This window comes from Anticarsia gemmatalis, chromosome 13 (genome assembly GCF_050436995.1).
Source record: "Anticarsia gemmatalis isolate Benzon Research Colony breed Stoneville strain chromosome 13, ilAntGemm2 primary, whole genome shotgun sequence".
NCBI lineage: Eukaryota > Metazoa > Arthropoda > Insecta > Lepidoptera > Erebidae > Anticarsia > Anticarsia gemmatalis.
In genome coordinates, this window is record NC_134757.1 from 7,615,247 (window position 1) to 7,639,774 (window position 24,528).

At 35.8% G+C, this 24,528-nt stretch overlaps 2 protein-coding genes across 3 annotated transcripts in view; one reads left to right on the forward strand and one right to left on the reverse strand.

Annotated features, from left to right (window-relative positions):
* The first annotated feature begins 502 nt into the window (after positions 1-502).
* On the forward strand, positions 503-5,045 carry Ssl1 (general transcription factor IIH subunit 2 Ssl1). The gene is made up of 9 exons (XM_076121504.1): positions 503-742; positions 869-1,070; positions 1,194-1,333; positions 1,600-1,762; positions 2,081-2,179; positions 2,756-2,931; positions 3,305-3,436; positions 3,671-3,779; positions 4,059-5,045. Exons 1-9 carry the CDS (start codon positions 681-683, stop codon positions 4,188-4,190), a joined length of 1,215 nt encoding a protein of 404 aa, XP_075977619.1. The 5' UTR covers positions 503-680; the 3' UTR covers positions 4,191-5,045.
* The window catches only part of LOC142977555 (facilitated trehalose transporter Tret1-like), a 31,799-nt gene continuing 12,306 nt past the window's right edge, over positions 5,036-24,528 (reverse strand). For both annotated transcript variants that reach the window (XM_076121503.1, XM_076121502.1), the window contains exons 3-7: positions 20,792-20,927; positions 11,239-11,447; positions 10,691-10,957; positions 7,077-7,298; positions 5,036-6,246 (exon numbers count right to left, since the gene is read on the reverse strand). In XM_076121503.1, the coding sequence (XP_075977618.1) occupies positions 5,713-6,246; positions 7,077-7,298; positions 10,691-10,957; positions 11,239-11,447; positions 20,792-20,927 (1,368 nt within the window). In that variant the 3' untranslated portion in view covers positions 5,036-5,712. The remainder of the gene's footprint in view (positions 6,247-7,076; positions 7,299-10,690; positions 10,958-11,238; positions 11,448-20,791; positions 20,928-24,528) is intronic.

Sequence of the window (24,528 nt, forward strand, 5' to 3'; positions counted from 1 at the left end):
CGGACAGGCTTTGAGTAGTGAGAACGTGTGTCGCTTTGTGTTCTAAAAATGGCAGTAGTGTGTGAACAACACTACCTCCTCGGGCGACATACTGGTCGCGACTGGCCAATGTGAACAAGTCATATGTCGCGGGACATTGTCCCACAACTTTTGCAGAGACAACTACGTGAATGTCGAGCGATAAGTATCTGCGACATGTCGCCAAGTGAAAACGCGGCTTTAAGTTATGCGGGCAGCATGGACGGAAAAATGCTTTAACGTACACGAGTACGGTGCGAATAAGTGAAGACTAGTGAAGAGTTTGTTGTACATCTTTTAACGCGTAATAACATTTGACTATAAATGTACATAATTGGTTAGTCCTTCCAGAAATACCGATTTGTTTTTGAACAATAGGAGCAAATTACTAACCCAGCTCGACAATATGTACTTAACATCCCGTAAAACGGAATAAAAAAAATATCTTAATTTGACACCTTGCAGTTGTCATCACTTGACAGTTGACAATTTGTTTCTCTGTCAATTCAGTTACTTGTCAAACTAAATAGTAAACTACATAACATGATACAAATATAAATCGATTCAGAAATTGAGGCAAGGGCATAAGCGTTTTACTGATAGTTTGCACTTTCTGAGTAATTTGTGTAATTACTTTCGGTTTTAACTACAAAATATCTATAATGGCTGACGACGAGCAAGATACTAAAGAATACCGGTGGGAAACAGGTTATGAAAAAACTTGGTAAGTTTCGTAATTAATTATAAAATAAAGGATTACTTGTATTTCAATGAAATACATTTATTGTTGTGTATTCATCTAGTAAATTTTTTTTTTGGAGCATTTGATTACATATTGACCTTTTTTTAGGGAGGCCATAAAAGAGGATAAGGATGGTTTGGTGGCGGGTCTCGTGGCGGAGTTCGCCCAAAAGGCGGCACGCAAAGCCGTGGTCCCTCGTCGAGGACCCGTGAGGCTGGGCATGATGAGGCACTTGCTGGTAGCAGTGGACTGCTCAGATGCTATGAACTCCCAAGACCTTAAGCCTTCTCGATTTCTGTGTACCTTGAAGGTAAGTTTTCCATTTCTATAGGTCTTTACTTTGACTTTGAAACTCTGAAACTTATGACTTTTAACAAAGAGTCCATGTTTAAATGTTATAAATAAATTTAATCTAGTCCTTTTTTGATTACAGCTCCTTGAGAAGTTTGTAGAGGAATATTTTGATCAAAATCCTTTAAGTCAACTTGGATTAATTCTCATGAAAAATAAGAGAGCAGAGAAGATTACAGAACTTTCAGGCAACATTAGGAAACATATTAAAGCCTTACAAGGGTATGTAAAGCTTGCAGAGTAGAAATGACCATTTCAGTTTTCCAGTCATCAAAATGCAAAAGTGAGCTGAAAGATAGGCTGACCAAAGACCTTAATTGCTAGAGAACTATAATTATTAACATCTAAATCCACATTTTGGTTGTTATTTAGTACCTGTGTCCTTTTCTTCAGTCACCTTTCTAAGTCTGATTTGCTGTAAAAGAAACATAACAAACACACTTTCATATTTCTTTATGAATCATTTATAAAAATAAAACTTTTTGCAGATTGTCAGAGATGTCACTGACTGGTGAGCCATCTTTACAAAACACCCTAGAGTTAGCTCTTCGTGTCTTGAAGCCACTCCCTGGTCATGCTTCTAGAGAACTGCTGGTACTCTTTGCCTCTCTTACAACATGTGATCCTGGTGATATCAATACAACAATTCAGGTGAGAAATTAAATGTTCTTTTTTAACCTGTTACTGTCCCACTGCTGGCCAGTAGTCTTCGCTATAACAAGGGAGAGATTAGGCCTTGAATCCACCACTCAGGCTAAGTTTGAATTGGGGACTTTGCATGCCCTCATTAAATGTATTAAACAAATTTTAGGCATGCTAGGTTTCATCACGATGTTTTCCTCCACTATTAAAGCAAGTGATAATTATTTCAAATAAATTGTATATTACCAACAAAAAAATTTAATCCAATGCATCAGCATCTAAAGAAGAAGGTCCCTTGATAAATTGTTTTGTTATAATTATTTTCAGTCTTTGAAAACTGAAGGCATTAGATGTTCAGTAATCGGTTTAGCTGCTGAAGTAAGGATCTGCAAAAAGTTATGTCAAGACACAGGCGGCGAATATGGAGTGAGTGTGACTTTTTGTATACATATTGCTTTTTTTGTTCTATATTGTTTTTCATAAGCAGAGCAGGGTGTCCATGCATGCATAGTGGATCTAGAGTATGATAAATAATTATCTATTCTAAGCTCTCATAAACACATGATATTATAATGCAATGTGAATGAGGTGCTTGAAAATTTAAGCAACAATAGGTACCCGATTTGTTAAACTAATGCTTTGATCGAGTTAGACAATACAACTGTTGTAACCTGTGTTTTCGATCTCACTTAAGACCTTATGCATGCTAATTTCTAATATTATACAATTAATAATTAATTTGTGTATGGCTAAAGTAAGGCACCATCCACTGCATAAGTCAGTGTGTGAGTGACATTGTAAATTTTGTATTCCTTTACCATCCAAACATAGCGTGTGGGTCTCTATCAACTCACTCAAGTATAGTATATACTGGAGTGTGTTGGTAGGCTAATAATAGTTACTGCATTGATAAGAGTTCTCTTATTGAAGTCTGGTAGAGCTGATTTTTATAATCTTTTATACTTGTAAACTCTCACTAAAATAAGCTTATATTTATTGTAGGTTGTTCTTGACGACGTCCACTATCGCTCTCTACTATTAGACTCTACAAGTCCACCGCCGCGAGCCCGGGCACTTGACGCGGGCCTGGTGAAGATGGGTTTCCCGCACTCCGCTCCGCCGACTAACTCTTCCGACCCGGCTAGTAATGCAGACCCGCCTATAACCGTATGCATGTGGTAAGTGCGTGATTATAATCGTAATGTGTCGAGGCATTACACATAAATATTATAATAGGGTAGTTGCCTGGCTTAACGAAAAATTATTAAATTCGTACTCGTAAAAGGTTCATCTAAAATGCTCAGGCTATGTAGCTTCTTCCGTAAATAATGTTGAAATTATAATTATTACAGACTGAAACATTTTTTTAGACACTCATTTGATATCAACGAAAAAATGATATAGAGACGTCACTACGTGGTATTTCTATACTAAAATGTGTTTTTGACATTTCATAAGTAGCTGATTTGACTGGTAGGCAACTACCCTATTTAACCAGATTAATGTTAAGTTGTGATATAATTTGTACTTTATGATGGATATTGGTTGCAGTCATTTGGAGGAGGGTGAGGGAGTGGGTGGAGAGGGCCACCTGTGCCCTCAGTGTCGCAGCAAGTACTGCTCGTTGCCTGCTCAGTGCCGCACCTGTGGGCTTACATTGGCATCTGCTCCTCATCTCGCTAGGTAATATATATTAAATTTATTGCTTTTTCTTTTCTGCTTCTGTACCCCAATTAGTAATTGCACTATTTACGAATCAGTATTAGTTTTCATGTTGTGATGGTGATGGAATTATAGCAGTTATTGTCATACATTTCCTGTCACATCTGTAGGATAGAGTACCCAACACTTGTCTGTTAACTATTATATAACTGTGTGTATGATGAAGTGTATGATTTCATATAATTTATTTTTCAGGTCATATCACCATTTGTTTCCTGTAGAACATTATGAAGAGATAGCCAATGAAGGACAAGCCCAGTATTGTTTTGCTTGTCTCAGAACATTCACAGATACAGATAAACAAGTGAGTCTATGTTACGCTATATGTGTTGTGTGCTAGTATATATTATTTATATACTAGCTGCAGCTGTTGCCGTCGCTGCTGACCCGCGTCACTCTTACTCTACTAATCTAACCTGTTTTTTGGATTCGGTGGGCAGTGTTGACATTAACTATCTAAATTTTGTTACGTCTCGCAATCGGACCAACGAAATATGACACGCAATATCAATAACCGTGAATGAATAATAGAAAAAAAACTATCAAATACATGTTTATAATCTACGTATCTTTTTTTTGTTAGATATTTCGATGTACCCGATGTCACGAGTTCTACTGCTGGGAGTGCGAGAGCGTGGTGACGAGTACGCTGCACGTGTGCCCGGGCTGCGCCTCGCGGCCGCACCTGTACCAGCGCCTGCCCGACTCGTCGTGACCCGCCCGCGCCCGCGCCCCCTAGCGCCCGCGCCGAGCGCCGCGCGCTCCCACGAACAAGTCTGTACATGACCTCAGTGACAGTGACAGTGTTAATGAGTGTGCTACAGTGTAATTTCATGTTGTTATCTATTCTTGTTGAAGCTGCATTTATATTGTGTAGTGCTTGTTGTCTTAATTGGAGACCACTGGGACCTAATGTATTATTTTGCTGAGACATAGATTTAGGAGATATAGGTTGTACTACAACATTGCCTTGGTGTGAAAAAATGTATATACCTACCTAATATAGATTTTCTAAAATCTTGGAATAATATATGATGACAAAGTTTTATTTAAAAAGGCATTAAAACTGTCATTATGACTTTCTGATAGTCAAAAAAATACACAATTCTATTTCAATGGTTTATTTATATCACAATTTGGAATTTTCTATGTGGCAATAGAAAAATAACTGATCTTAAACTAATACTTAGCAAAATAATAATGTTTTACATGCTAATGTAATAAATGTCATACAATGTTTTCCTCACTGACTTTACCCCAAACTAGTATCATATAATATGTATTGTAAATATAGGAGGCTATTGTTATATTTAATTTAAGTTAATTTCTTTTTACAAACCACTGAATATTATCAAATATTATTATTGAAAACATAGTGCCAGCAAGGATATCTCAATAGCGGTCATTTATGTAAATCACAGATAAGAATCTCTCATAGCAATATTAATGGTATTTTATACCAACTGCTGCAACGTTCCAAATGTTTACCACGTATGTAAAATATTAGAAAAAGGCATGTCAGTTTTATGTATTAACGATTTAAGAATTAAACTACTTACGTAATATTAAACTGGTTTTTTATTTATTTATTGAGATTATTAACACGCATCAAGTGCATCACATCACAGGCACAATATATAGTCACATACGTATCAAATATCACTTTATATTTGGTGTCTACTTAAAATAGTTATGCATATTCAACGGTAAAGAATATATAATAAAAATATAATGCTTTTAGCATAAATGCATTCTATACATACTTACATACTTTATATTGTATGTACAATTAGGTATATTTATTCATTATAGAGAATGGTTTTATATTTATTACCTGACCTAGACATAACTGTTAAAGGTATATTGTCATTTGTCTTTTTTTAAGGGCTTCTACAAAACACTGCTGTTGATCAATAATATATATTTAATGATAGGAAATATGATTTGGTTTAACATTTTTATCACAGATATTACCTTTTTATAAGCTTCAGGGAAATTATGTACCACAAATGTTTTGATTACTAAATTTGTAAAAATATTCATAAGTATATGTAAGTAATACATATAATATCATGTGTACTACATAATAATGACATTTTTATAACGTAAAAGTCAATCAAGTTCTTTGTCATTTGACGTCCCTACTTCCTACTGTAACTGAATAGTTACAATAATTTATTAGCATTTTTGTAAGTTAACGAAAACTTAAGTACAACAAAATAAGTTAACAATCCATTTCAGACCCTTTGGCTTTCCTGTGGTTTTTTACGTGATATCCACAGGATGTTAGACTTTTGGTAATACTGTTCTATTTGGAGTAGAGACTTTCCTTTCGTCTCCGGTAGCAGAAGGAATAGTACGATAGTAGCTAGAGCAGCGGAAGCACCGAATAGTCCGAAAACTCCCGCAATACCAATGCTATTCGCCATGACCGGGTAAAGTTTTGTGAAACCGAAGAGTACGGAGTTGAAGAGGCAGAATATGTAGCCACCGCAGAGTCCGCGAACCTTTGTCGGTAGAAGTTCTCCGATCATGAGTCCAGGTAGAAGAAAGAATCCTAGGGTGTTGAAGGCGACGTAGCCGAGTATAAGTGTTGGGGGAGTGATGCCCGAGCCGGGCCCCTGGGAGAGGATGAACGCGAGTGCTAGTGTGCACACGGCGGTACCTGCACCTGACACCAACACCAGCGCTCGACGAGTAATTCTTAATAGCAACACGCAGGCCAGTACTGTGACACCCAGACGTACCATGGCAGTCGCATTCGCAGCCATCTGTAGGAGAAAAAAATATAGAGTAGGTATTAAAACAACGTGTATAATGTGTATATCCACAGATCAACAGTAACGAATATTTAGTTCATCGATTAATTTTGATCATTAGAGCAGTGATAGCCGAGTGGTATGAGTTGACACCTCCCACGCAAGTGGTCGCAGGTTCGAACCCGGGGCAACACACCAATGACTTTTCGAAGTTATGTGTGTATTAGAAATAATTATCACATGCTCCAACGGTGAAGGAAAACATCGTGAGGAAACCTTGCATGCCTAAAAATTTGTTTAATACATTTATTGAGGGCATGCAAAGTCCCCAACCCGCACTTGGCCAGCGTGGTGGACTCAAGGCCTAACCCCTCCCCCCATTACGGGAGGAGACCCTTGCCCAGCAGTGGGACAGTAATGGGTTACATTTATTTATTTATTTATTAGTGCCCAAGTAGGTAGGTATAGTAGATTTTTATGTCAGACATAGTAGTAATAATGACCTACTAGTCGATATCCGGCTACGGCGGCAAATTTCATTGAAACCGGCCAACGGTGCAAGACTTTGTGTCCACAATACATAGGTATACTTTCTATTCCCTCACTCTCATAGTCCGATGGGAGGGAAACCCACGCGACCAGTGAGAACTACGACCGACGCTTCGAGGCACGGAGGTCTAGGACTTCAATTACCTAAAATTCCGCCCGACTCGGAATTCAAACCCGAGATCTCTGCGCGGCAGTCGTATACTGCCGACCGCGCCACAGAGGCAGTCAAAGCGTCATATGTCACACATAGTAGTAATCACAGAACGTAGGTAGGTAGTTGCGTTACAACTTACAGTAGGCTGCAGGGAGCCTCCAGAGGCTTCAACGATGTCAACTGCGTAGAAAATAACCACGTAGCTGCCGGACAATATTTGTAGTATATTGAACGCATTGATAAGTAACAGTGGTTTCAGTACGGGTGCTCGTGTTACTGTCGCGAAGAACTTTATTTTCTCTTCTCCGCGCGCCTTTTCTTTTTCCCGAGCTGATATTAGTTCGTGGAGTTCACGCTGGGCCTGTAATTAAATACAACATAGCATTTTTAAAGACGACGCTCACTAGATTAGGACGTATTTTTATCTAATACCTATATATGACTTAAAACGTGTTGTTTAAATTATCAGTCAGGCGAGAGATAAAGATTGACAGCTTGTCAGACTCCCCGAGTCACGGAAGTCTATGATCTCATATTTCAATCTCCGAAATCTGATCACTTTCTTGACAGAAAATCTCAGTGTACCCACTGAGCTTAGTAGTAGCAGGTAGCTTGGTCTCAGCTGGTACTCGATCAATTTGCAAGCAATCACATATAATACAGAACTCGCTGCATAGGCATTGAAGATGGTTACCCAAACATTATATACCGTAGTTTGTAATCTCTGAATGCAACTTAATCAATAAGGGTTATTTTTAGGACTAGAAAGTTCTTCTTACGAGATTAAGCAAATGACATCTCAAAAAGGACAAAACATTTTTTTACAGGCGAAAACGAATAAAAGATTTCTGATAGCGAGGCTATAATGACAAAATGAAAAAAATATTCTCATAAAATTTATGATAAATGTGGTCATATTATTCATAGTAGTAGCAATCGAACCCTCTACACGCGAAGTAATTCCAGTTTTAATAACAGCTATACTTCCACTGCATGTTGATTGTATGAATCTGATGGCGTCGCGCGTGTTCGAGAAAACTACATATCAATTGTCATGTGCCTCCTTCCTCGTTGAGCTCATTAAGAGGTCATTTCGCAGAAATAAAATTACTTGGACATGTGCGCCTTTCGACATGGGTATAAACGTGCTATATAATAAAGTTCGTGCCCAGCAGTTCCGGTCATTATGTCAAGGATTGTTTGTGTAGGGAAATAAAATAAGATTATTGTACCTACCACATATTTATTTTTCCTTCCGTATATGTACAGTGGCAGGTGGACTTTATTTGTAAATTTTTGCCATTCTCTGTGATGTTGGTAACCTTAGAATATAGCAAGTTCTATTCCAAGTTAATGTGAGCGTAGACATATCACAAATCTTTAATTGATATTAAGAGAGATATTTCGAACATATCTCATTTTTACATAAGCAACAGAGACATTTTTATGAATATGCTCCAACGTGTTTATTCTTAATCAAAAGTTAAGCATTAAATCAAACCTTACCTAATTTAATTCACGCATTAGGCACGTGCACTCACCTACCTATTATATATTCTGTGATGAGCATACAAAGCTTAGGGTTTTAAATTACCAGCGTGCAGAAACGATTCGAGTGGTCAACGTAAAGTCTAAGCGTGAATTATTAAAGAGCTAAGTCGGTAAATTATGTACCTATACACCGATCGATTTTCCTTATCTAATCGATGTGTTTGTATTAGCATTTAACAGCAACAACTCTGTTCTTTGTAGTTTTTCTGTTTACATGTTGTTATAGGTACCTAGTTTTTCAAAATTCGTTAAGTTTTACGTTCCACAATAAATTCAAAAATATTAAACTAGTACAGTTAAAAGGTTCGTCTAACATGCTCAGGCTATATTATTTTTCGTAAAAAATTCAAACATTTTATTAGGCACTCATTTGATACCAACGGAAATACGAAACTGTGACGTCACCACACCGTGGTACCATACTAGAATGTGTTTTAGACTTTTCATAAAGAGTAGCTAAATATGATTCAGAGATGTTAGATCATTCTCACCTCGTTTTGAGATGTATAATCTGTTACGAATAATCTTTTTCCGATAGGCGACGCGTGTAGCTGCATAATATCTTAGAAAGATTCATCTTATCTATTGATTTACACTATGATATATATCTACATTATTTTCTATCTTCTATTTATTACTTCCTGCTTGAGGCTATTTACCCACCATTTCCAAAATATAAAGTACATATCACATCTGTTACAGGCAACTTGCCTCAACAAAGTTAGTGCCAAATGAATTTTAGCGATTCCTGTGAAAGGTTTTGAGTAAAAAAACTTTTTAATTCGGAAGAAGACGGGACGATTTTTCTTAAACTTTAAAATATGTAGTCCGAGTCCGTATCTAGATATCTGCGGTGTATTGGTAGGTATACCAACGTATTCGTACATTGTTCTTTATCGTTGATAGAGCTGACTATAAGCTCCAAAAGTAGCAGTAGCTGTAGATCATACTCAATCATTCAAAACCTCTGTGTTACGTAACTTTAATAAATAACTAATCAAAATTAGGTATAATGAGTTAGAATTAAACATTTCAATCAATGGCAAATGTTTTTTCCAGGGAATAATGTGCACACTTCCGTATATAGGGTTTTAACAGATTCAGTATGATCAGTTACTTTTGGAGCTGACTGTACATGTACCTATGAATAGTTAAATAGACTTGTACTCTTTGTTGACAGCTAACATCAATTGTCAGCGCCTTTCCCCTCGTTAAGACAAGATATTACATATTATATATTCTGGCCTTCAGGTGACTTTAGTATACTTTACTGTAGATACTTTGAAAATTCTTGAAAATTTATCTCTTCACGTGTTTCCAATGTCATTGGTTATTGACATATAGGTACCTACCGGGGAGATTAAAGGGTTTTTAATGATTAATTTTCCTATATTAATTGGCCAAAGGCAAATAGTTTCGATGTCGTACCCTGCAATACTTTCCAAGCGGATCTAGACATCGTTCATTATTATATGATGTAGCGAAGTTGTTCGAGCTGCTTGACAGCATCTACTATGTAGTAAGTTGTTGTGACTTTTGTATGGGTCACAAAGCAGTACCTATAATGTACGTGAGATAACAGTTCAGTAGCCAGTTAGCTACTTATTATATATCATGTCTCACACAGATTATGTATCATTGTATAAGGTGAATGTTATCTGCTAAATCACGACGACTAGGCACATAAAAACATATAGTTACGAGTATCCATTACCTAGGAATGTAACCACGTACAGATAATAGACTACCACATATTGTTATTCTCTGGTAGGTATCATCGTTTCAAAAAATGGTGGCCGAATAGCTAAATACCTACTTAACAGAGATGACTTCAGAATAATGAAAATACAATTTTATGTTATAAATAGGTAACTAAGTTACATTAAAAGTAGAGAAGACTAATAACGTAAGAGCGTCTTATATCTACTTATTTAAAATAAATAAGTATAGCTGACATCATGTGACTCTTCAAGTTAATTTATCGCTGTAATATTGGACTCAGAAAAAAGTGTAAATTCGTATTAGGTATTTAAAGAATAGCTAAATTCCCTATTGCATCGTGTAAGTGTCTGCTTATTTGCGTATAATCCTTTAACTGAATTGTGCCGACTGAAAGATCGATGCTCAGAATAGATTAAATATTAATTGTATTAATGACCTTTTTATTAGTGTATTTACATGTTATCAAATTGCAATACTCACAGTATCGGGGTCACCGCGCAGGCGCGCCATAGCGGCCATGGCATCGTGGAAGCGGCCCTGGCGTGCCAGCCATGTGGGGCTCTCCGGTGACAGGCACAGAGCGACGAAGGCAAGTGCTGGCAGCACAATGGACAAGTGTGCCACCGACCGCCACGGCAACTGGCCTCCCAAAGCGTATACATATAGCACACCCAGCGAGTATGCAACAAACGGAGTGCCTATTAGCAACCCACGTAATCTTGGCTCCGAAATTTCACCCAAATACACCTGAAACAACAACAGTTTTTCAAATATTTTCTTACTGTAAACACTATTTGTAAATGAGAACCGCTTACAATGGCGATAAGCGGTTATTTAATATGTATTATGTAGAGACAGTCTATACTCACAAGCTTAGATCAATAAAAAAGTATATAACAGTAATAACTTAATTAGGATTTATGCATGGTGCTTGTCGAAGTGCGAGTATAGGTTATGCATTTAATTTTATTGGTTTGAGTTGGCTATTTGAATGTCTAGAGTAATTATTTGTGATCAATTAATATTACCTGTGAAGGAGCTGCCATAATGCCTACAGCAAAACCGCATACGATTCTCCCTAACAGGAGCAAGGCGTGATGTGTTGCTGTTCCTATGATAATCCAGCCTACTATGAGAGGCAATGTGCACGTCTGCAGTGTGCGTTTCCTTCCAATAGCCTCCATGATCGGACCTGACAGCATTGAGCCCAGAGGCGTTGCTGCTGAGTGAATACTAGCTGCAACAATAAAAAAGTATTAGGTATTCGACGTAGTCCGATAATTCAGAATGCTAGATTCTGATGACAGTGATGTTCTAATTCATACAGGATACTTTGTTTTTCAAACACCTTCACCATTATAAGGTGTACAACTGTACAGTGATATAGAGTCCAAGAAACTAAGTTCATTTTATGTACTCTTAATAATAGGTAAGTACATGTAAGTATTAAACAACAATGTAAGGTATTCTTATTTAGGTAGGTTGTCATTCGAGATTAGACTTTGAACTTTGATCTTTGCTTTTTGCATCGAGCGAACCGTAAGAAACGAAATAATTTATTTAATTTGCGACCGTCACATTTAACAGATTTGGAATTTAGAAGCGTCTTACGCAATTTTTTGTAAATTTGCATGAGATTTAATATACGAAATTAATAGAATACTATGATAATATTCTTATGGTGTCGTTGTCTTCTTCATTTGGGTCTGGAGTGTGAGAGCGTCGCGTCGTATTAAGTAGAGACATTGAACTTGTGGCATTCATTCGACTGACAGCGAGGGCTTCAACATTATAAACGGGTTTGTGATTGATCGAAAAGTATCTCTCGCTTGTCTTCAGTTCAACGTATTCCTAAATCCTCTGAATAGCTCTTAAACATCTGTAAACTAAGCGCTTTGTTTGAATTTAAACCGATAAAATTAAAATACCTGCAGTTCATTTTATAGGTTGTATAATATGTATGTTTATCTAACAAAGTAGTAAAAAAATATAACGCATAGCCGAGGAAGCATTAATGAAATCCTTAATTCATGGCACGAATAGAGGTAGAGCAGCAACGACAAGAGGAAAACGGTGGATTTACTGATAACATAACGCAAACTAACAAACAAAACAATTGCTAAAGTAACTACCTACAGCCAAATCGCAAGCAATAGGGTAGAAGGACTTCACAATAGATGAATAGTGTAATTAATTTCGATTTCTTACAGTTTTAACGTAGAATTTTTTATATCCTGGCGCCAATAGCCAGTTGCGATCTCTCGTCGGTAAAAGATCTAAGGTTTAAACTTTGGCGCGGTCTTTAATTGATGGGTGACGGCATAGTGGTATTTGAACTAAGCATCTCCGTGCTTAGGAGGGCACGTAAAAATTCGGTCCCGATCGTTGTTAATCAACAGTCGTTAAGCCACGTCAGAAGCCTTCGAGTGGCTTGAACAACTTTGACACTAGTTTGACCACGAGCAACACAATAAGTAGGTAAGTAGCATAATATCATAGACGAGTGGATAAGCGGTTTACAACAACCATTGTTCGCACGTGTCATAAGTTGTGACTACATTTTAGTTAATGTGTCTGTCATGCCTTGTTGGTTGTATTATGTTCGCATTTAGTACCGGCACGGTACATCAATGTCTGTCGTCGACATTACACCTCCAACATATAGAATCGTGACGTTAAACACATTTATCAACAACAATAATACAGCTATGTACTTCATTTTGTTTGCAAAAATTGCGAATGAAAATTAGTTAGTGCTCTTAACATGGAGGAAAAATGGTGATTGAAAATCGAAGCAATCTGATCCTGTTACTATGGTTTATTTTGATCGATTAGGTGTCGTTGTACTATAAATGATTGCAGCGTTTGACCGGAGAAGAAAATTATTACAATGATTTTTGAAACCAGTAATTTTTCATTTTTATATTATTTAGCAAGGGATTCTTATTTGCAAGTAGTATGCCGTTCAATTGTTGTGATCAAATGAGTAGGGTCCGATTAAAGTCATTTATATTTAACACTTTTTTAGTTTGTAATGATTTTTGTTACGCCTTTACGTTTCTTCAACTGACTACCTTATTGAAAGGGCTCTAGTGAAATTTGGTATACAGCTTGATATTACCTGGATTACCACATAATACTATTTAACGGATTATTCTACGCCGTCTAAGTCGTGGGCACATGCTCGCAATTAGATATTTTTATATCATGTATGAAGAGAGTGAAAGACGAGATGACCTCTACGTCGTTTGAATCGAGATTTATGGTATTAAAGGTCGATACGCAACAGTGAGAGAGCCTATCATCTAAGATCATCACCTTTCAATGTACCACGTGGCGCCACGTGTGCATCTCGAGATATGGTCGTGTTTAGATTTTCTAAAGTTTACGCGAATGTTAAACACTGATAACGACTAAGGCGTGCGATAAAAGGAGTTTGATTACCTACACGACTATTTTCAAGTCTAACAATATGGTGAAAAGAAGTAAGGCTATCGGTTATCCTTGCGATATTTTACAGGGAAAAATGGTAAATGGGTAACCTAAGAAAAATAACCATCCTTATAATGTATCATTTATTTCAAGTTTATTATTACTTGCTTGCCTTTACAATATAGGTAGGTAAATAGAGAACAACGAAAGGGTAGTAAGGCTTTTAAACTCTGTAACTACTTATTTTAAAACCACTGACTAACTCCTCTTATTCCCTTTCCAGGCAGGTAAACCTATCGCATATTTTATTTTATGTTGGAAATCCCTTGCAGCAAACTAGATGTTAAGGAAATAATAAGTGTGTTTGTTTTGTAGGACAAAGCATTCAGCATTCACATCAAACTATCTATTGCGTGCAGGTGGCTTATTACGGTAGTGTATTCTATGATTTCCTTCGCGGATAGCACAAATCATTATCATCATTATCCACCAAAAGCACAAACTGTTATGCCTATTGCCTATGATATTAATTTACCTATATGAAATTTACAATTTGTATGATAGATAGGTAGGTACCTATAACATAAACATAGGTCATCCCACTTTTAATTTCGGTCCGTAACCACGCAAAAAGTAGGGAGGTACTGATAATGCAGGCATGATACTCGATTAGTCATTTCATGAATTGGGTTACTGATGATTCAATATCTATACTAATATTATAAAGCTGAAATGTTTATTTGTTTGTTTGTTTGAACGCGCTAATCTCAGGAACTACTGGCTCGAATTGAAAAAATATTTTTGTGTTGAATAGAACATTTATCAAGGAAGGCTTTAGGCTTTATAACATCACACTACGACCAATAGGAGCAGAGTACCAGTAAAAAAAAATACAAAACCGGGGGAAATTATGACCTTTTCTCTCTTATGAGACGCAAGCGAAGTTGCGCGGGTCAGCTAGCATCAAATAAATGTGACAACATACAAACACATCAATAAACAAATTTAAATTCAAGTCTATTTGCGAATGCCCGTTTCCAGCACTCAATGATGAGAGTTTTTAACATAAGTGTTTAGTAAGTCGATTGTCTTTAATGAGTGTTCATTGGTGTTTATACCCAATTAAAATAGCATTTGTTTTAATAAAAACATTCGTAATGAATTCGTCAAGTTCACACGTGAGACGCAAAATAACAATAACTAATAACAACTCAATGGACACTTCTAGTCTCAGTTACTATAGTCTCCATAAGTATAAAATATATACTAGCTGACCCGCGCAACCTCGCTTGCGTCACATAAGAGGGAATGGGTCATAATTTTCCCCATTTTAGTAACATTTTTTACTGGTACTCTGCTCCTATTGGTCGTAGCGTGATGATATATAGCCTATAGCCTTCCTCGATAAATAGGTTATCTAACACTGAAAGATTTTTTTCAAATCGAACCCGTAGTTCCTGAGATTAGCGGGTTCAAACAAACAAACTCTCCAGCTTTATAATATTAGTATAGATAAGTATCACAAGTATAAGTATTATAAATAAGTATCGAACGTCGAGTCGATAACGCCTGGAAGAGCTACTGGTCCATGAAGACGTTACTCAAGGGCGACCTTGCGATGGTACATAAACGTAGACTCATCGACATGTGTATCTTACCTGTCCTAACTTACGGTGCTCAAACCTGGTCCTTGACCGAGACTCAGAAGTCTAAACTCAAGGTTTGCCAAAGAGCTATCGAGCGGAGCGTATTAGGCCTAAAACTCGCAGACCGCATACGTAACACCGTAATACGCTCAAAAACAGGAGTCGCGGATGTTGGCAATAAAGCTGCCAAACTTAAGTGGGATTGGGCGGGTCATGTTGTTCGGATGCATCCAGATAGGTGGGCAAGTATCGTCACAAAATGGATGCCTGAAGGTCGACGACGACGGCGAGGCAGGCCGAGGAAACGTTGGCGTGACGATTTGGACACCTATCTGGAAGGGTGGCAAGAGATGGCTGAGGATAGAGACCGGTGGAGGAGTTTGGGGGAGACCTTTGCCCAACAATGGGACAGTATAGGTTAATAAAAAAAAAAAAAAAAAAAAAGTATCACAAATCTCTACAGTCGGTACTAGAGTTAGACATTAAAAATGTGCTGTAAGAATAGTACCACGACACCTGCTTGAAGCGCTGTTCAGATTTTCATACAACATTTCTCGATAGCTTGCCGTTTGTTAATACTAGTATAGGATTTCGCGACTCTAGACTCTCGAATTCGTTCCTTTATGTTGGATTCCATCTTATCTATACTAATATTATAAAGCTGAGGAGTTTGTTTGTTTCTTTGAACGCGCTAATCTCAGGAGCTACTGGTCCGATTTGAAAAATTATTTCAGTGTTAGATAGCCCAGTTATCGAAGAAGGCTATAGGCTCTATAACATCACGCTACAGTCATTAGGAGCAGAGTAGCAACGAAAAATGTTACAAAAACGGGGAAAATTTTGACTAATTCTCTTAAGTGACGCAAACGAAGTTGCGTGGGTCAGCTAGTATCAAATATATGCTATAATGTTAATTTTAAATCAAGGTCTGATCGTTTGTTAGTTTTCATTTTAAAGAAAATTTTAATATTATCTCGAATCCGACTCGAAATTAAATTCGAGTGTCAGGACTAAAGCCAGCTGATCTAATTCGGCTCGTATTTAAAATAAAATATTTATTGCAAATATTACGAACCCCATTTACTTAAGCCATTTTGATATCCTATTAAACAGTTTTTATTTTTAATTTGGTTAAATAAAAACGTTCTTATAACCACAAAAAAGGTTAACAAACTAATAAATATATAGAGGAATGTAGGTGTTTTAGCGTTATCGGTTTAAATTTCCCGTGGTAAAAAATATTTTCTATACAAAACCTATTTCTTAAATGCATCGTTAGGTATTTGCGGGTAAGTCACTTAAACGATAAAACATTTTTTTTATGCAGCTATGACTATTAGTTACATAAATTATACGCATAAACTTGCAAAACAGTAGCTTCTTTCTTGTTTTCGTTTAATAAAGGTGTAATCATAGATAATACAAATAACATAAACAGCGCCCATGTACAAGCAGGTCAGTTATTTCTGTTAAATTGAAACCGTTTTGCTGTTTTAGATACGGTCAAAATACTTATCGAATCAATTAATCGGAACGAACTCAAGAAACAATCAAATTCATTAGGAATGGTTTGCAAGTTCGTCACTATTGTGGGACGTAAATAAATCAAATTACAAGGAAACTATAAAAAAAACTGCTGGACCGGATTTAAACTAAATGGATAGTGAATTTTTAATGCAGGACAAATCGGGTGTTCATGCAAGTCACTACGATAAATCAATGTTATAATGACATTGTTTATTTCATAGTTTCAACGAGTTCAAGTGGCTATCAATTATTGTAAAGTGCTGGTGACGAACAGCTCTGCACCTATCATATTTCGAAAAAAAAACGTCACTAAAATTATACATATTAATATTATTATGTAAAGGATGGTCGTCAATTATAACAAACTGAAAATTTGATTAAAAATTGACAGACAGCTGAGGATTCAAAACAACCTTTGGTTTATTTTCGTTTATGAGGTCATTTTATAAGCGTACTTGTTAAGCCGAAATCTAAATACACTGCACGGAGTCTTTATATTTAAAAGGGGTATTTAACTGAATACTTGCTATCAGGGTTTTAGTAGAACTCTAGGACCTAGTGTCTAGGTCTTGCCTTTTTAATTGAGGTAAAAATAAAATATAATATCCATCGTATTATTGGAAGTGCTCTGCTATTATCGATGACTTAGTTAGTGTGCTAGATGGAAATTATGATTCGATATATTTACGTTTGAAAATAGTACTAAATAATAGTTGTAATAGTACTTAATATAGCATATGTTTTGGAGTCACATACGTACATAATATGATGCCTTTTTCCCATAGTTACACAAAATAAATATGGTTTATAACGAAGCTAATTGAATTTGCGACAGTTTCTTTAAGTATTTTACAAAGTTCTTAACAAAACTCTTGAAATAACCGGTAATTACCGCACGTGATGTAACAATATAAGTAAGTATGTGTACACGTGCTACAGAGATGATCGTCTAACAAAAATAAAACTCATTATTTGTATTCAAAGTTGTGAAAACAAAAAACCTGGTCAAACTAGCTATATTTGTGTGAGAGATTAACATACGTCTAGAAAAAATGGGCTCATTGTCTTTTTAAACGTTAAATGTTATATCGCATTGAACTGAATTCACCAATTTAAAAAGGCAATAAAATACATTTTGTTACTTCGATTAACTTGACTTTGATATCAGTGGCATTGATTTTTGGCCTTAGATGGGTTTATATTCTGAGTGAGCAGAATAAAAAAAAGGTAAGAAGATGGCTATCAAACACCTTGTCACTAGTTTTGGTCAACCTTGCCTTATTTTAGCCTTGTTTCGGTGCATTGAAACGTATCATAGCAAATTCCAACAGTCCTTAATAAGCAAAATATTATAGTAAGACGGTTAGCTGTACTTTTTTTTTATTAATATTAGTACGCTTATTAAGTTAAGTTATTGATAAATCACCAACCGGCATTTGGCCAGCGTGGTGGACGCAAAGCCTTACCCCTCCCTCATTACCGGAGGACACTCGTGCGCAGCAGTGGGACGTTGACAGGTTAAATTTATTATTATTGATAAGAATATCCCAAAATTCGAGCGAAATAAAACGGATGAACATAAACTATCATGTGAATACTCGATGTATTTTTCAATAATATTCTGTTAATTAACATTATGTTAAATCCAATGAATAGATACTGAAATAAAAATAAATTTCTTCACGTTTTTATCTACTTGTAACTGAGTAGGTATTTACTGTTGCCTAAGTAATGAAAAATATTCCATAAGAAAGTGAGTTTGTTCTGCTTTCACCACCTAACGGATCTCTTTAGTTTCATGAAATATCGTTACCGTAGAGGTTTTATTACGCGAAGAAAGTCAATTTTAGACTGTAGAATTTTAAGATCCAACTTGCAGGCATAAAACAAACGGTTCCGAAGAATACAAAACTGATTTTATTTTAAACATCTAGTTAATAATAAAGCAAAAGTACTCATACTGCAAAACAAATGAACAACTACCTATAACCTACTTATACTAAGTACAAAATAAAAATACGTATAAATACTTATGTTATGAGTATGAGCAATAAATATGGCGTAATATCGATTTTTACCTAAGCTTACTATTTATAAACGAATGACTGCGAGGGATGCTCAAAATGCCCATCAAAATAAAATTTATTGTTTAAAATTACGCCATGTTTGTAATAATTATGTAAGACTTTAGAAACCTTTTAAATAAAGACAGCCTCATGCATCATTGTCGTCCCAGTGGTGTAAAATGTTAAGGAAAACGAAGCCGGCTAATGATAAGTATTAATATGTAAGGTTAGCGAGAATTCCAGGTTTAAACGTTCAGACTGTTTTCTTACTGCGACTCGTTTAGAATTTAGTAGAGAGCCTTGTAAGCGAGGTTCGATGCTGGCGGAGGTACAAAAACCTGAATTTTGAACATAGGTGACCCACCGGCTTATACAGCTGACAGTAGCCTGTTTGATACAGCTACTTTATTTTGGAATTTTACAAAACTGTTAGCGATAATCTAGACAAAACGTGCCTGCCAAGGCTCTTTACAAAGTTGTCGGACTATAGTTACCTTTCTTGCTTTGTATGTTGCCATAAGTGACTCAGCAGCTCACAGGCTTTAACATCGTGACATCGTATGTGTATACGTAATGCATGTAAAAGTAGGTTTTTTTATATTTGTTAGGCACATTCAGCATTTTATTTTGATTCTCAAAAAAAGGTTTGATTATCTTTTATGTATTTCCTTTTATGGTTTTCAGCATTATAATAATTATAATATGATGTATGCTTTTTATAACAGAAGACAGATGTGATAAAATTTTATCATTTTCCAATTCATACATAATTCATTTTTTAATACAATTTAAATAAAGTTGCTTCTGTATTTTATAATCTATATTATTAACATTTAGTTTGTAATCGCAATGTCGCAATATTGTGTAATAGCATGTATACTCCTGGTCCCGGTAATAATTTGATTAATACAGCGTACGTATAAATATATTTACCTAATTAGTAGTTGTGTTCATTATTCTGTAATTCAAAATACCTATTACAGGAGTCATGATCTAACGGTGAGATGTCTACCAAATAAGCATGCAAGTCTAATTTGTACCTAAATAGTAACATGCTCACATGTAAAAACTACACTTAACACAACGTCCACGCATATTCAATCCCATTTAAAAATAAAAATGCCTCATTAAATACATTGCAGATTCGGTATCAGTATCCGTTTCTTAACATGCCCCATTGTTTATTTTTAAATATATTCAATGTACAGAATTGACCTCTCTACAGATTTATTATAAGTATAAGTTTAGTATAAGTATAGAGAGGTTCTAAACATTACAAACCTATACTATCCTCCAAGTTGAAGTTAGCGGAAAATATGTTTTCATACTTAAAGTTAACTAGCACAAAGCCATTTGCTTTTATATCAAGTCAACATACAATAAAAGTAGGTAAAATGGAAAATTTCCAGTGGCAAGGTGTACGGAACACTGGGTTACTTTACAATATGAACTTTCAACTCATTAAACTGGCATTCTGGTTTCATGTGGCGTATTATTGAACTTTATTGTGTCTCCAGTATTCATGGCTTGACACTGGGTTGTAAACATAACTGTTTATACTGATTATAAGCATATTATTTGTACCTTCTTCACCACAAACACGTTGGCATTTTCGACCACCATAATTGGCGTCTTATTATCGTCGATACATTGCTAAGTACGTGTGTTGTTATATTTTGTTCAGTATAATTAATCTACAGACAGTTTTATGAGCATAATTTACATATTTTGTTCATGCATTTGCCTAAAATCAACAAAATGATGAGGAAAGCCACAAATATCTAGTGGAAGTTAAGTTTAAAAACTAAGTACGGTATTGGAATTATTTTCGAAAGATCTTGAAAAATGCTCACTGGCGGTGGGACTCGTCTTATAAGTCTTAATTTTTTGATGTTTGTGGAATAACTTACCTATCCAAGAGCCCATTTCATCGTCTATCCTCATGGAGCTGTTCTCGACCCTGAGCTGCGGCAAGGCGACGGCGGAGAAGCCAATAGGATGACCAGCTCCAGCAGCGAGGATCAACACCGCGCATGTGATTAGGCACTGAAATAACATTACCAATTGTAATACGATTTAAATACTAAAGTTTTGGGTGAACAACACGTGACAACCTTCTTTATTTGAATTTGATATATTCAGGGATTATGAAAAAATATTCGCGATATTATGTCGTCACCGTAGTTAATGTATGTATCTTTCTCTAAAGTGTTTTTTTTTGTTTTCAATATCGACTTGAAGAGATCTAATGTTGTAAAAATGTAGACAAAGTGTTGCCAAAGTCAATGTTAGTCAATGCTATGACAACTGGCTATTAAATTAACTGCGTCTTTTGATTATATAGATCTCTAACTCATTATCTATGTTAAAACTTCTTCTTCGTGATGAAGCCTTGCATGCCTAAAGTTAGCTTATACATTGTCTTGAAGGCTATCGTCGTGGACTCAAGGCCTAACCCTTCCCTAGTTTGGGAAATGTCAAGAGACCCTTGCCCAGCAGTGGGACATTTTATATGTTACAAAAAAACTTCTCACAATATTTGTGCGCATATTAATTAATACCTGATTGGAAAATATTATAATGAATAGTATATACGAAGGCCACGATATACATTATGTATTCATAATAGAATGTTTGGGTCTAAAGTCTCCTTTCACGTTTTGACTATCTGGTGAATTTGGAATTCGGGCATTGGGTATTTATGCAATCAAAAATGTCGCGCATGTTATACCCAAAGGTGTAGAATGGGGGGTTTGAAATACCCCTAGGTTTCGCCATTAAACAATAGTAATCCCATGTAAAAAGCGGCTATTGCCATATATCGGGCACGTTACAAAACTTCGGGCTATTATTGAGACATGTTCTAATTAAATTAAATGTAATGCCTCATCCGTGTGTTGATTGTTTTTAATAATTGAACTCGTCGCACGCGATTCCGACTCATGCCGACTTTTAACAACGTCTCTTGCACAATGACTTGAATAACTCCATATAATAACAAAGAGACACATTTTTATTACTAAAACAGTTATTGGTTACATAATTTCGCAGTACTACTATATTTTTACATTGTTTTTTTGACCACATTGGTTACCTGCTTAACGCTAGGTCAGGCATATTGTAGATTTGATGATCCATACCAGCACAAATATTAGTGGGATGAGATAATACTCTTTATCTTTATGTACTCTATAACAAGTATTTCTATTTGTTTAGTTATCAGGTTACACTTGGCTTTGTCTATTTTGGACTTATATACATTTGAGTATTTAAACTACTGGTCCTTGTATACTTTGTTTTCACGGAAATTAGAGCACCGTATCGTAACGCATCTTCAACAATCATAATACTTCAGGCAGTTTTAACAATACCTTAACAAATCATAAGTAGACTAAAACCTTTCTCATGCATCACTCTTTATTGAAAACGGAAAATCTGGAGGGCTTTGTTTTATAATATGTAGTGGCATAATTTATTATTTATGTATGGTGTGTTGTTAAAGACTAGTCGTAGTTTGGGGCTAATCGAATTTTATTCAGACGTTGTATACTTACACCGATTATGTAAGCTAGTGTTGCTGACCTTCATATCAATTGCTGCATTTATTAAAATAGTCACCGAAAATGAAGAATCTTTATAAATCTGAATTGGCAAAAATTTTGATTATGGACGGAAAATAATATATAGACAAATTATTTCTTAACAACGAAGTGTGTTAGTGTGATTGGACATCTACATTGAAATGTGTTTTAAATATTAGCTAACTTTAATATATGTAAGTATATTCATTAGTTAATGACAGTATAGTACGTATAACTGAGGGTAATAACGCTCACATAGCATAGTATTCCAATCCAAGCGATGTAATGACCCGCGACACGCATTCCTCTTACCAATTACGAGGCCTCTACTTCACTGAAGGCAATTAATCGAAAACCATGAAACTGTACACCCGTATTACGTATAAGTGCCCACCAATATCGCTAAAGCGCTTGTCATTGTAGCTATAACAACATATAAGTACTCGTAACAAGCAATTTATGTAATTGGGATCAAATCATGTTTGCTAACGTCGAGTCATCCTAATTGCTAAGATGTCCGGCGAGCTGTCACAATGTTTGAGGTTTTTTAATAAAAGTAATGTTCCAGGCAAGCCACAACAGGTACCTGATGTAGGTCACTTGTCTTTAGAACAGACAGCTCGTAGTGTAACACGTTGGCTATATATGTGGGAGGTAAACATCTACAAATATTATATTTATGTACGTATCTATTTGGCGTTTCCAAGTTATGAGGATGATGTCGCCATTATGTCGGGGATTCTGGATTCCTATACATGTAAGATATGTTCTTATAGCATATTCTATACTGAACGAAGATAAAACGTGTTTGGGCGACGCGACAATACAGGCGCCATTGATTGTTTCACTCATAGAGGGTTTCATTTAGTTTTCGAAGTTACAATAATTAGAATCTAAGTAGATAAATGAGGTGTCTATTTCGGGAGCTTTATATTTTTTCTATTGTAGTCGAAAATATTCGGTAAGATTACGTGTTTGGTAAAGTATTTTGGGTCTTCTTCGTTAATATGTTTAAACGTCCTATGATAACAGGCTAACACAATCCTATAATCCGAAAAGTATCTCTTTTATCTTGGATACTTATGCAATTAAATTGGGTATTATGCAAAGCTAAATCTACATTAGGCTCATAAAAAGGCAAACATAAGTAATACTCATGATGATATGCGAACAGTTGTGTAATTGGTCAAAACATCTCGTTACGGGTATCTGGTTGAGTTAAGTGAAGGAACACACGATAAGGTGATTGCAGTTACTACGTCCATTTAATTGAATGTCAACCGCAGCGGCAAATGATTGGCGCACAATATATATCTGCCTTCTGCACAGTCATAGCGTCATTATAGAACAGAACTTTAATACTACTTGTAATTGTTATTTGGAACTTGTTTTTCTGCCATAATCTGCAAAAATATACACCTACTTACGTGACCGTAAAAAGAAATCTTGTTTGCCGTCCATAGCAAATACATTTACAACGCTTCATAATTTGTGTTGAAAAACACCACGCGAGTTGTTCTGTAGAAACAATTTGTTTCTTGTCAGTTACTGATAGTACCCACATACATATTTGAAAAGAGACGTTCTTGTAACAACAGACTGTCTGCAACACCCACACGTAGTTTAAAAATAACATAAATACAAATACAGTTATTTCGCATACCACCGCGAATTCGTCAATACGAAGGAGAGAAAGTGAACTTGTGATCTTACTAGGTTACGTCATCATGACGTCACGTGCCGAGTCTGGAGACCATCCAAGTAATGAGAAAACCTAACAAATGTCATTTCGGTTGATCTCATGCCCAAATAGATTCCAATATTGGTAATTCCTATATTAGAAATACTCACACCTCAAGCGATTTTTTTATATATTTATATACGAGTATATAGCTCCTTAAACGTAAGAACGTGATGTACCGATGGAGATATACCTATGTTAAATTTCAGCTAATTCATAACTAAATATCGTAATTTAAAAAGTGCTTGCTCGGTAGCTAAGTAGTTGCTCTGTTAAAATGTGCTGCTACATTTGTAAGAATTTGGTAGTTAAATTTTTCATTTTT